Below are 13833 nucleotides of genomic sequence, written 5' to 3' on the forward strand. Positions count from 1 at the left end.
GGGCATCAGTGACAACCCTGTGATAGAGGTGCGTCCATCCATCACATTCATATGGACCCCCCAGCTTGAGGAGAGGGAAGTGGAGGGTCAGACAGAAAGCAAAGGTATTTGCCAGAACTCACTTTCCAACATCTAGAAGCACAGAGAACTTACAAAACATGAAATCTATTACGTTCATGCCCCAGGCATCAATTGCGGTCCCTAAGGTGAGAGTGCTCTCTCTCTTTATATCACCCTGTCTTCATTAGTTCCAGAAAGATATTTTAAAAATATTTGTTCAAAGAACAGGAAGACCATTTCCCCACCCTTTTCAGATTCTAAGTGATATTTCCACATTACTAAGTCAATTCAAGATCGGCTGTACAAAGTGCTATTAGTGTAATGCCCGATAATAGTTTAGAGCAGCAGAAGGTGCCTTAGTGCAAATATCATGTTGCAGGAAGAAGGGTGCTTTACAGTAGCTGCTGTGTTGCTGCTGAGATGGAGACCATTATTTTCTTGATTAGCAAATGTAGTGTCTGCATTTTTCTTTTTTTTAATCAGTAAAGGAAACCAGAAATGTAGTCACCAAGCTTTGGGGACTATATTTTCCTATATATTGCTGATATGGTAAAAGATGTTAAAAATTAGACGATAGACTTTAGTAGAATTCTCTGTGATTTTATTTTACAATCATAAATCTAAACCCATTGGTTTGAAGGCATATAGCATGGTTTTGGTAAAGTTAGCCCCTCTGAAAGCCCAAGGTGCTTTCAGATTTACGCTGAATTTACACGGCAATTTTATTTCCTTTCAAGATATTAAGCTTGTTCCTAATAGGTGCTGTCTGAAAGAAAAGTTGCAGTAGTGGCCCCAAACTGGACTGTGTAATTTTCATCAAAGTAATTTCCAGATATGTAGGTACATATGTATGAATATATGTGTATTTTTAGAAGACAAATTATCCTAGTGTCAACAAGTATAAAAATCCCAATTTATGGCAAGACCTGTGTGAACAATGTCCTCTCGTTCTCTCCTTCATTCCCCACTCAAAAAGTCCCCTATTTTTCTGAACAGAACAGGAACATTATCACAGTAATGGACCATTTTTCTTCCTATCCAGACATTCTTTATTCCCTATGGTGTTTTAGGACTTGTGTTGCTCGCCTTCAACTTTTAAGACTGTATATACTCACTTTTCCTTATGCTTACTGCATTAAAAGCATTTTTTATTCCCACCACCTCAGTTTCATTATTTTCCAATATACTGCAGTATCTGGCTTTGATAACTCTCTCTTCCAAAATCAGCAATGACTTCTTGGCTACTTGACAACAGTGAAAATTTTCAAAGTAACTTAATCTTCTAAATTAAATCTGCTTGACTTATTTATTTTTAAGGCCTTTTGTCTGTCTTCATCCTTCTTGATTTGTCTCCTGCTTTGTCAGCGTGTGAACCATTAGCACCTGAGTTCCTCCAAGATTTAAGAGTTTTCTTATTCTTACGTTACCTCAGTGGTCTTCCAGTGATTCCTGTGACACTTCCTTTGTCATTATATTATACAGGTTCTTCTTGTCTGTTGAGAGTTTTAGTGTATTCAGAGTGAGGCAGAAAAAATAATATTTAAGGCAGCAAGCATTAATTTTAAAAAAGATAATAAGTAATAGAAGCAAAGATACTGACTTTAGTCAGTAGAAGAAAAGATACAGGATTTAAAATGTGACTGCATGCAATGAGATAAGATTACTAGTAAAATCCAAATTTACATGACTCTACAATAGTTTTAAGGACAATTAAATCCATTTTCGTTTTGATTATGTCTGCATACAGGTTCAACTGTCTTTAATGAATACACTTTAAACATCACATTTAAGTTGGTTAATCATAACTTTCTGTAAGCATTCAGAAGAAAGCACACCTTTTGTGTAAACACAAATAAGAAGGTATAGGAAGTCATTCTCTGTTTAGGACAAGCAGGAACAGCTACACGGAGTTTGCGTAACGCTCATAAAACCGTATGGAATCCAAGTCATATAACACCAGTAGCAGGTACTCCAGGAGTACGAGCAGCAGGGCAGGTACAGCAGTTCTTCCTCTTGCATAATGTCTCCACATTTACTCCTTGGATTTTGGGCACTTGCTAAGTTGAAGGTTTCAGATACTGTGTTTTACAGTATGTGATGCATCTATTCATGATGAATTTGACAAATACCTTTTTAGATGCTTATACTGCTGGTCTCCTCAGCATCCTTTGGGAATACTTTTCGAGTCTAAATAACACATATCATTTAGGAAAAAGCACTTCCCATTGTTGGCTAATCATTTCCTGGGTTCCCTGAATTCTTATGTTACATGAAATATCTAATAAATAACGAGAGTACATATTCTCCGTGATTGTGTAGACTGAAATAGATGAGAACCTAAATGGGCTGCTTAGTTTCTCTTTTTTTTTCTTTAAGAAAAATTTCAAGCACTGTTGATATTTTTTTTTGTATATAATGCATTTCGTCTTCTTTTTTTGTGTTATTGTATTCCTTCTTGAAGTTTGTTGTAAAAATTTGTAAATCAAAGAGAACATGTAGTTTAATCACGATGTTATAGACGCTGTATTTACAAATATGTATGTCGTCCAAATTTCCCCTTTATATTTAAAGCACTAATAATAATTGATCCTACATTCATGTGACCATCAGCATATAATTTAACTTTTAGATTGTTGAAATGTTCTGGACTTTCTTAAGTTTATAATGCTCCGAATTTAATAAGAAGCAGGGATACAGGAACTTCTGGTATATTTAAATGAATTAATTAGCAATGTTTGGTGATGTGATTTGGTTGCTGATACATGGGTGTGTAGTACCTTTTGAGATGGTCTTTGGTGTCCCACCTGGCTTATCCGTAGCTACTGCTCTATCACATTTACCTGCCCCACGCCAGTGCTTTGGATACCAAAGGGCATCTCCATTGGCACTAAACTATGTGAGAGCAACTGAACTAAGGCCTTGATTTTGGGAGAGGAGGGTCAGGGGGACACACGGGGCTTTCTGTGACTGGTAGTACTAGAGACACGAGTAGTATAAATAAATATTACTTGAAAAGATTGAGATTGCCATGAGTCTTCAGCAATAAATGCAGCTGTTGCTTAATGGCATTTCACAACATGTGGTTACAGGTTGGCATCAGTAATGAGCATGGGGGGAGCATGGACACCAAGTGCAGAGTTCTGGGTGGACCTGACCTTACTTAAGCCATATTATAATGTCATGCTATATAATAGGAAATAATCTGGTGGGTGTATTTGCCCAAATAAGATTTCTGAGTCCACTGAAACCTGGAAATTCCAGCAGAATGCTGATCGTTGTTGGAGCCAGGGTTATATTATGATTTAATGGCTTTTCTGGGCTTCATTTGATGACCTGGCCTAGAGAAAACATTTTGAAGTAATAAAGCGCCTGTTTGGCTCCAAACTAATGAAAGAAGCATTGCTCTTTGCATTAACCGTTCTTTAGGAAGAGCTGCGGAGAGCTACTAATAAACCTTATTAAAAAGCTCAAGCAAGACTGAAGGAAATAGAAAACAGAGAAACTATTCCATTCCACGTGAAGTGAGTACATCAAAAAAAAAAAAAAAAGACAAGCCCACAGGGTTTTTGCCTCTCTTCCATGTGACTTGCAGCTTGCTGCACTTCTGTTACGTTGCCTCTGAGATACGTTAAAGTGCAGCTCAGTTTAATGAAGAAGTGGATAGGACAAATCAAGGCTAGAGACTATTTACGGCAGAGATTGGGTAAGTAAATGCAGCTGTAGATAAGTATTTATTAATATTGTGCAATTGTTACAAGAACTAGCCTGTAGCATTTAAAACAATACTCAGAATGATCATTTTTTGGTGGTACTTTCTTTGTTCTGCTTAAGTAATTTGCAAGTGTGGGTTGTGCACACTATGCAATAGATTTATGCGCAAGATAAAGAATTTAATTCTATTTTTCAGACTTCCTACAACAAAACAAATAACTTTTCTTTAATTTCATGTACTGATTTTGTTTTAAATTCGTTGGTATGTAAGTAACTGCGCTGTCTATTTTAGTGCAGTGCTCAAAATAATTTCAGTGGGAGTTAGCTGATAGTTTCTGGTGCCTTCCTGTTATTTTAATTATTTTTCTACTGGTGAGGGAGAGGGGAAAACAGCTTATACTCAGAACCTCTGAGATACACCATTTTCCGATTTCTAGAATCTAACTTCAGACCACTGAAAACTCCCCAGCATCAACTTGATCCAGGGATTTATTCAAGCATCCTAGTAGGATATAATTTCAACTGTTTGCTTTTGTTCTCTGTGTCTTTTTAGAAAGCTTTGTATGTGTTTCTGTACTGAGTTTTATCTTAAAAGTTCTGGTTTAAATTTATTTATGTTTGAATTTGTGTAAATTTAGTATCTATACACAAGATAGAGAAATATGACAAAAGCTTTTATTGTTGTTTAAGACTTCCAGGGGTTCGATTTTGATTTGTTTTCATCTCTAGCAATTTGAATGGACCTTGCAGTTGCTGTAATGCTGTTATGAAATAGGATTGCAATCTTAGTCAATAAGCAATTTCCAGAACGGTTGTTTTAGTGTTTTCAGTGCCTGCTATTTGAGTATGTAGATCTCAGTGTATGGACAAAGAGGAGGTGTGATTAAGTATACCTTGGAAAGACGTGTACTGAAGCCTGATTCGAAACTTGGGAACTGAAAAAGGAAAAGCAAACTCCTTCATTGTTGGTAGTGTATTAAAGAAAATATTTTTCAGTGTTTAATATCTTGTGATCTAGGGTGTGTATTCCTTTGCATCATCTTGCAGGAAAGAGTATGTTAAATGTCATAGTCGATAATGATTTTTATTACCTGTATTAATCAGAATGTGTTGTCTTTTTCAGATAATCACTCCATTTAGGAGGCTAATATTGTGTGCTGAGAACAGAAAAGAAATGGAGGACTGGATAAGCTCTCTGAAGTCTGTTCAGTCCAGAGAACACTATGAGGTAAGTTGACATCCCTGTTGATGCAACTTGTTCTAGCTGAACAGATCAAGCTACAGGACACAGAACTGGAGTATTCACCCTCCTTACTGTGAAAAGTGTGTCTAATGTCAGAGTGAAGCTTCATGTTAAGACCTTTACTAGAGAAATGAGAGCTTATTATCACACTTTTCTTTAGAAGTTTGGAGGGAGAGCAGGCTAAATACCTTTTGAAAAAATACTTTTGGTGATCGTAGCATTGTCGCCCCCAGTAAGATGGAACCGTAGGTAATTTCAGTCACCGTAGCTGTGTTCTGTACTTGCAAATTTGTCTTAACTTCTCCTTTACTAGACCGCACAGTTTAATGTGGAACATTTCTCAGGGATGCATAACTGGTACGCCTGCTCCCATGCCCGACCTACCTTCTGTAACGTGTGTAGAGAGAGCCTCTCTGGAGTCACTTCTCACGGCCTGTCTTGCGAAGGTAAAATAAACGCTTTCTTCCCCCTGTTCATAATGCTGAGTATGTAGACAGATGGCTAAAAGTTTAAGACAAGTAATAACTCTGAAAATAATGAGTAAGAAAAAAGCCTGAAGGGAGAAATCTGTCCACTGGAGTGACTTTCTTTTGGGCAGAGGGATTGTTAATGGTCTGGCCCACCTTCTTAGTGCTCCGGGTGCCTTTTTCTAACTCCTCTCAATAAAACGGTTCCTTCTGCTGCAGCGACAGTTTGGAATGTGTGTGCCTAGGTGGAAAGTTTGCAAGAAAATATAGGATTTCTTTGATTTGCCTTTCAAAAATTCAGATGTGAAACAAAGTAGTCTCACTGGTTTGCAGAATCGGCATTCCTCAGGAGAAAAAAATAATGGTAGCTTCTGCCCAAAATCTAAAAAAATTCTTAACACCTTGTTCAGCACTGCGTCTTTTTTCCCTCCAATTCTTATTTGCTCTGTTGCTGCTGCCTGATCCTGCAGCACAGGCGGGACAGATGAGGACAGATTTATTGCTTTAAATATTCTCTCATGCAGTGAGGGGGTAGAAATGTAGATGCCTTTGTGTTTTGATGGTTCAACAGATGAAATCCAGCACAAAGAAAAAGGAGGTGTGGCTAAGACTTCAGCATTAAGCTTATCTGGAGAAATGGTGTTTTGCAAAGAAGTATTTATCATAAATGTGAAACAGCTTATTTATTTTCTGCTGTGAGCTCCATGAAAACGCAGTAACGAATGTACTTGTGTTGGAATCCAGCAGAAAATAAAGCATCGGTGCGACCTTATAATATATATATGGAATGTAAAGATATTTAATTACCAAAATAGCTAACTATCCGGAGAAGAGTTAGTGTTACGTATACTATTCTAAACTTGATTTTCGTATGTATGCTACCCAACTGCAAATGCATTTCTGTTATTGATGCTGTTATAATACTTGAGGTCTGGGCACAAGAATGTGTATTAAGGAAATCTTACAAAGGAAACATTAACCCACTGTCCTGAATTGTCCATGCTTTTAATGTAGCTAATGGTGCAGTTGCCAAGGAACGGGACAAACCCGTTTCACAGAAATTAGAAATTGCATAGGTACTTCCAGCTTCCCTGGTGTGTGTTTTCCACTGTGCATAAGTTGCTCGGGCAGTTTTAAGGCAATTATAGTATTTTCAGTGTCTGATATTGGCAGATGGAAGCATCATGTGCTTAACTAAAATGCAGTTGTATTGCATCTCTGTACAAATACAGTTATATTTGCTTAGGCAAATAAAAGACTTCTTTCCTTTCATAAAGAATGTATCCTTTCTTAAGTTAATATTATAGCTATTTTACAAGGTTGTTTAGCGAGAATTATTCTTGTAAGATTATCAGTGGTAATGGTTGTAGTTCATAGTTTTCTGGTTTTTCGGTGTCTTATTTTTCTTCTAACTATGGTTTTAATTTCCAAGATGTTGGCATTAACTTCACATTGAGGAAGTTTCCCTGATTTCCAGATTTGGAGTTTGTCAACTTTCTGCATAACTTATTACAAACTAATGCTACATTTATCCACATTTCTGATGCCAGTAGATCTTTCAGCAGTTTTTACGAATGACTCTTGATGGTAGTTTGGATTTGCTTTCACTGGTTCACAGTTTCATAAACATGTATGATGTGGATTGGTTTATATATAGATACTATGATATTCTTTTATCTATTAATAAGTTTACCTACTCTTGCTTTTTAGCTACTAGTTTATATCTCTCTCTTTTTTCTTTTCCCAAGCATTTTTAAAAATAAAAGGAGAACTTTAATTACGCATCTAATCTGAATCAGTCAAAGTTTGGCTCTTTTACTGGGGTATTCATACTTTTTCCGCGATTCTGTATATCTGTAAAAACCCGTGTTTAACTATCCTTAGTTTTTTCATAAAAGAAGTGTATTTTGGTTTGGTACTACTTCTGTCTCTGAAATTCTTATGTGACTGAGTTCATATTTACTTGCTTCTGTCTTATGCACTTCTAATGCATTTCACCATCTATTTTTTCTACTTAGCCCGTGTTAGCAATGTACACTGTTTGAGGAAACGATGTGGGAAGTATGGAGTCTTAAGATTCCCCAGACATGTTCTGTGCTACTTTTTCTCATTACCTCTTTAAAACCCTGTTTAAATATTCATGCCTGGTATCTGAAACTTCCAGTACTGCTTTACACTGGAAATCCATTTATATCTATACTAAATTCAATTATGTGTGTGGTCATTGATCCCACTCTACTCTATTATGTCTTGTATTGAAAAGCATGACAGGCTTCTTCTCAGGAGATACTGGAGCTCTTCTTCTTCAGTGGTTTGGATTACTGGCACAACAAGTTATCTTGAAAGCAGCTTAGATTCTTTGTACTCTTTATGGTCTGATTCTTGACTGTAACAATAAAATAGAAGTAAATCCCATCGCTGATGTTTTGCAGCTTCCGATACTTCAGAAGATCAGTGTGTGCCTTCTGTTTTCAGAGCCCCTTCCCTCCCAGTAGCCTTTGGCAAAGGTTGACCAAATTCATTGCAGGCCACCTTGAAGACATTCCTGTAAGTTTTGTGGAAACCAGAGTAGAAAAAGAGGGTTTGTTAATGCCTTCACGAGGAAAAAGACTGTAGTGTGAACTTGCAAGTAAAAGAATTGACACATATATCAAAGTGAAGATGTAAACTCATACCAAACCAGGCTTCATTCTTTCTACTGCTCAAAAAACCATTGACTTGAAAAAAAATTAATCATATACACCTTTGAGATGCAATGCTGTTCCTCCCACTAATTCCTTCTTTTGAGTCTTCTCAAATGATAACCTCCTTTTCAAGTGTTATCTGTACGTTGTGTTGATAAACAAAAATTTTCCTCTAGCAAGCTCTAAAGGACTGATCTCCCATACATTCATCCACAGAGTGTCCTTTACTAGGACAGAGGACTTTTCTTTTTTTTTTTTTTTTTTTTTTGCCTTGCTTCAGAAATTGTTCCAAACCAGTTGTATCAAGTAAGGCTTTTGTTCTTAATACTCCGCAGATGTTTCTTCTATTCAGAGCTTAGCTTGCTGTATGCCTATGAATCTAATCATAAGAGTTGTCAGGTAAACATAGGGATACATGGAGTGTTTAGGCAAAGAAATGTAAAGAGCTATAGATCATTATCTACAGAAACTCTTCGAAGCTCTTTAGCCTTGATTACTGTGTACTAATACTGCATTTCTATCCCAGTCATTGCCAGTGGAACACTGCCTTCATGATTATTCTCAAAGATGTATTTCCCTAGGTAGTGTTATTATCATGACTGAATCTTGATTGTTGACTATTGAATATACCACATAAGCAGGAGATTGCAGTTTAGATGAGATACTTTCTCCTGTGATGAACTGCACAAACAAACAGTATGGAGAGAACATTTTAGTATCGTGAAGTCAAGCAATAAGAAAATATTGGTATTAAATTGCCTCTGCAAATGCACTTTGTGCGTTTGGTCTTTTTTCATTATGATTGGGGTTTTTTGACCACAAACCCCTGTTCTTCTTACCCACTGCACAGGGTATTATACAGGCACTAATTGGGTAGTGTAGCCGTGTTTTGAAGTCACTGACATTTTGAAAAAATATTGGAAAAATATTGAAAAAAAAAAGTCTTAATTGTCTTTTCAACAGCCAAACTTAGTAGCCAATGTTGCCATTAATCTCTCTGTGCTTCACTTACCCCATCCTTAAAATGGGTATAAAATCAAAACTTTATTTTGACAGTACACTGTGAAAACAAAGGTGCATTTTTTATGCATTCAAGTGTTTTAGAACAAAGATGTATATTTTCAGTGCAAGAGATCCTGTGATAATGTTCAGTTATGTTGACTTTTCTTCATTATGGATAATGGTAGCTGTAGATTTAATCACTGTGTCTGACAGCAGATATTGGTACAACTATGACAGCTGTTTGCTAGTTGGGTTGTTTTCTTAGCTTTCTGAGAGACCTGCTTCATATTCCAGCAAGAAACATTTACACAAATTTAAAATAATGTTCTACAAATATTCTTGATTTAGTTTGGCTATTTTTTTTCTTTTCTCATCTTTTAACTTTCGTTGGTGAAATAGTAGCAGTTGATATCATGCAGTATGTCTGCATATTTCCAAAAGATTTCAAGTATCAGACTGATTCATGAATGGGATGCAGTGTCATCTGAGATGAAAGGAATTAGAGAGTATTGGTAACTAAGGTCGAGATTTGATGTAAAATTTTCCTTTCTATACCCATCTCTTCTGTACTGCTATGTATTTTGCTCAAAAGTTAAATCTGTGTCTTAAGGTCATTGCTTTTGATAATGTTTAATGCTCAGAGTAGCACGAATTGTTGTTTGATGGTGTTGGGGTTGCAGACCTACAGCAAGTCTGACCTAAGATTTCTAAGTTATATACTGTGCCCAGAAAGGAAACATTAGCTGTTGCTTGCCATCCGTGGTGTGGCTTGCTGCAACTCCTCAGATCCCAGGTCTGAATTTCTCCTTGTGGAGAAAGGAGTGGTCTGTATTCTCCAAAAGCTGAATGCAAGGCCCTGAGATCTGGGTGAACCTTAGCTCAGCAGGACTTCAAAATTCCCTTACTTTGCTGTGCTGTAGTCATTTGAGATTTCCTACTGCCCTGCATCTCTGATTTGTTGTATTTAGATCTGCATGGCAGACAAGTGCATATTATTTATGAGTATGAAGGCAACATATCGTCTCCAAAACATCCAAGTGGCAAAATTGCACAAGGCCTAACACTTTTGAAAATGCGGCCTGTGCTTCTGCGAGAGCTGACCTCTTTAGACATTTGAAACCAGCTTAGGTTGACAAACACACAGTATGATGCTGAGCTGTTTTGAAAATGCAAGCCTACCCTGTTAGTTGAGTAATATGGGATATTTGCACACTTCAGGTCTATGAATGTTACTCTTTGAAATAACCAGGGGAATTACTGTAAAAGGAACAAAACTTCTTTTTCTGCTTCCTTCTCTTTTTTTGAGCTAAGCACATACTTTCACGCATCTCCCAGAACAGAGATGATTGTTCTCAAACTCAAATGCTGCTTACATAGTCTCAACTCACTTTTTAAATTGATCTGGCAAAGTATCAGTGGAATTAAGGTGAGAGCTTTATGATTTGCAAGACCTTTTGTACCATGGCTTAATGTTTTTAATGGTAGGCAAGCAATAGGACAAAGCTTTGGATGTTTCCTGTCAAATCTTTGTTTGAAAGGAGACTACTACTTCTGGTCTGCTGGCTAGTTCTCATGAACCTTTAATGGTCTTTGCCAAAATAATTTGTATAATGCACTCTAGATAGAATGATGTCATGCACTTCCAGTAAGAGAAATACCCACAGTTGTATGCATCGGTCTGTTTGGTATAATATGATATCATTAACTAGTCTTATTAATTGAGTTGAGCAAAATACAAAAAGTTATTAGATTTGTCAAAATGTCTGGCGGTACTACAGACTTGTGCTGAATATTGCAATTAGTAGATTTTTAATAAATAATCAAGTGAGAATTCAGGTTCTTCCTCACTTAATGTAAGCTCTTGGAAAATATTGTAACTACCAGTATCCTGAATAAGTGTATCACTACACAGCTCTTTGCTTTCTCAGCTTCTTGGAAAACAGGCATAGTATGGTGCCCAAAAGGGATTCTTTATGCAAAGAAGCAAAGATCCTGAAGCAAAATACTTCTTTGAAACACGTTCTTACCACTTGTTGCAAATTTAAACCTGGTATCTGAGTTGTGTCACTGGAGGAATAGAAAAGAGGTGGTTGATGCCCCAAGCCTGTCATTGTTTAAGAGGCATTTGGACAATGCCCTTAACAACCTGTTTTAACTTTTGGTCAGCCCTGAATTGGCCAGGCAGTTGGACCAGATGATCATGATAGATCTCTTCCAACCAAACCATTCTCTTCTCTTTTCCCTCTCCTCTCCTCTCCTCTCCTCTCCTCTCCTCTCCTCTCCTCTCCTCTCCTCTCCTCTCCTCTCCTCTCCTCTCCTCTCCTCTCCTCTCCTCTCCTCTCCTCTCCTCTCCTCTCCTCTCCTCTCCTCTCCTCTCCTCTCCTCTCCTCTCCTCTCCTCTCGTTATATTTGTACCTTAGTACCTTGCATTGCACCTGAAAAAATGGTGACCAGTGTGAATTTGAGAATACACTTAACGTGGGCTACAACTAAGCAAACAAAATGGTTTGTTTCTCAGCTGCTGAGTTTCTAACCTTTCTTCTAGCAGAGCCTCTTAGCCTGGCTACGTGTAACTCAACTATAAAGTCGAGGAGGTACTCAAGCCTTGAATGTTGGCAAATGTTTAACCATTTCAAAGCACGTATGAAGAACCACAAAGGCTGCATATAGTGTCTGTTGCCTCTAAATCCAGTTTAGTGAGTTAAAGCTGGAGTGATTATGAACTGAATTTTGTTTTAGTTGGCTTGTGTCGTGTGTGCATCAGTAAGTGACATGTACTTGGCTGTTTTATGAAATATCTGTGTTTAATTTTTTAAAAGATACATATCACTGAAATACAAGGAATAACATAGTATACATGTTTATGTATTCCAGTGTGTAAGTTTAAAGCACATAAAAGATGTGCTGTCAGAGCAACAAATAACTGCAAATGGACTACATTAGCCTCAATTGGAAAAGACATAATTGAAGATGAAGATGGTGTAAGTACTATTAATATTTACAGTATTTTTCAAGGCTGTTTCTTCCTTATGGGGAGAAGAGGCTAAGCACAAACATATTGCCATGTGACCCATTGAAATTAGTGGTAGTTGGCTACATTTCTGAACACTTTTCAAAGATTTGCATGGTATTTAGAACAAAAGTTATACTGCTGTCTCACAAGGCAAGTTTAGTATGTGCAGGCAATAGATTGTAGCTGTGTTACAAGATTTTAAAGGCCACCTGCAGAGAAACTCTGAAGCTGGAGAATTGCTCCTAGAAGTTCCTACTGCTCTTAAGCAAAGGTGGTATTTTATAGTGTTACCATGCTGTTTTGGCAATCTATTTTGTGTCCTTCTTACCGATAGCTGTTCCCCAGGAGGCCTGCTTTGAATTCATTGACATGTGGAGGGGATTTTTTACTCATGAAAGCAGGAACTTTAAAATTAGCAGGAGAAATGACAAAAGCTTTTCAAAGCTTTATTGTGACAGATAGGTTATTTTTACAAACACAGCTATGTGTGTACCAGTGGCATGAATCTTCTTCCTAGATGGTTATTTCTAAGTTGGCCATGGTACTACTGGAACAAAGGGTGCACTGAGTAAAGCTTTGCACAGCATTTAGGGACTGCGTTATAAGCTGTGACTTACCAGTCATGGTGACTGCGGGGATACATAAAGCCACATAGTTATTCTGCTGTCCTGCCTATTCTTCTGCATTTTAGTTATTTTAATTGGTTTGCGTCATGTAGTCAACATTAAGGGAATGGATACTTATTTGTATTACGGAGTCTCTAGATTTAACTGCCCCTTTTTTGTGGTTAGTTGCTACCATAGTAACTCGAATAGTTAAATAAGATGTGTCTCCCTTCTTCAGCTGTCACATTTTCAGCCTAGCACGTGAAACACAACCATAGTCCACCTTCATAGCTGTTCCCTTGCGAGCATCAGTGTCACTTACCCTGGTCATCCATACCTGCTTCTTTGATGAAAGGATAGAGTTACAGGAAATAGTCTAAATCAACCTATATTTGAGAGACAAAAGCCTTTCATTCCTATTTCTGAATTTAACTTTTATGACTACTTCTTCACAGATAGCTATGCCTCACCAGTGGTTAGAGGGTAATCTGCCCGTCAGTGCCAAATGCGCAGTCTGCGACAAGACCTGTGGCAGTGTTTTACGCCTGCAAGATTGGAAGTGCCTTTGGTGTAAAGCTATGGTAGGTGCAATGAACCGCGTCCAAGCATCGAGGATTTTGCCAGCTTTATTGCTCACCGCTATTTTTGTTTTGTCATTTCGTAACTGTGATTTTGGATTAAGTAGGAGCAGGCAGCTTGTGCAAACTCCCATCTCTTTGACGTTCATAATTTCTCATGACTGTCATACTGACTTCAGTTAATTTTTAATACACCCACAGATGCAGCTTTTCTTTAATAGGTGTTGTCATCCAGTGTATTTACTCTGCCTTCTCCTAACTGATAACTGAAGGTTCAGATGCCTGTTCTCTATGCCTGATAATCATATGTTACTTTCTTGCCTCTTTTATCATAGATATTGCGGTAGTAATATTTTAGTAATATTTGGTAATATTATTAGTATTAATATTTATTGCCATTTATTATTACTACTGTAGTAATGTTTTTATTAATGCAAAATCTTGAAGTTGTCTTCTTCAGGGCACTCTGT

The 13833-nt window shown here is 37.3% G+C and overlaps 1 protein-coding gene across 3 annotated transcripts in view; it reads left to right on the top strand.

The window, feature by feature from the left end:
• DGKH (diacylglycerol kinase eta) overlaps positions 1-13833 on the top strand; it is a 175333-nt gene that overhangs the window by 103463 nt on the left and 58037 nt on the right. For 2 of the 3 annotated variants that reach the window (XM_065626676.1, XM_065626677.1), the window contains exons 5-8: positions 4895-4999; positions 5328-5460; positions 12042-12148; positions 13241-13366. In XM_065626676.1, coding sequence (XP_065482748.1) covers positions 4895-4999; positions 5328-5460; positions 12042-12148; positions 13241-13366 — 471 coding nt within the window. Of the gene's footprint in view, positions 1-4894; positions 5000-5327; positions 5461-12041; positions 12149-13240; positions 13367-13833 lie in introns of those variants that run through there. The other variant, XM_065626678.1, reaches the window with a different exon arrangement.

Source organism: Caloenas nicobarica, chromosome 1 (genome assembly GCF_036013445.1).
Source record: "Caloenas nicobarica isolate bCalNic1 chromosome 1, bCalNic1.hap1, whole genome shotgun sequence".
In the NCBI taxonomy this organism is placed as follows: domain Eukaryota; kingdom Metazoa; phylum Chordata; class Aves; order Columbiformes; family Columbidae; genus Caloenas; species Caloenas nicobarica.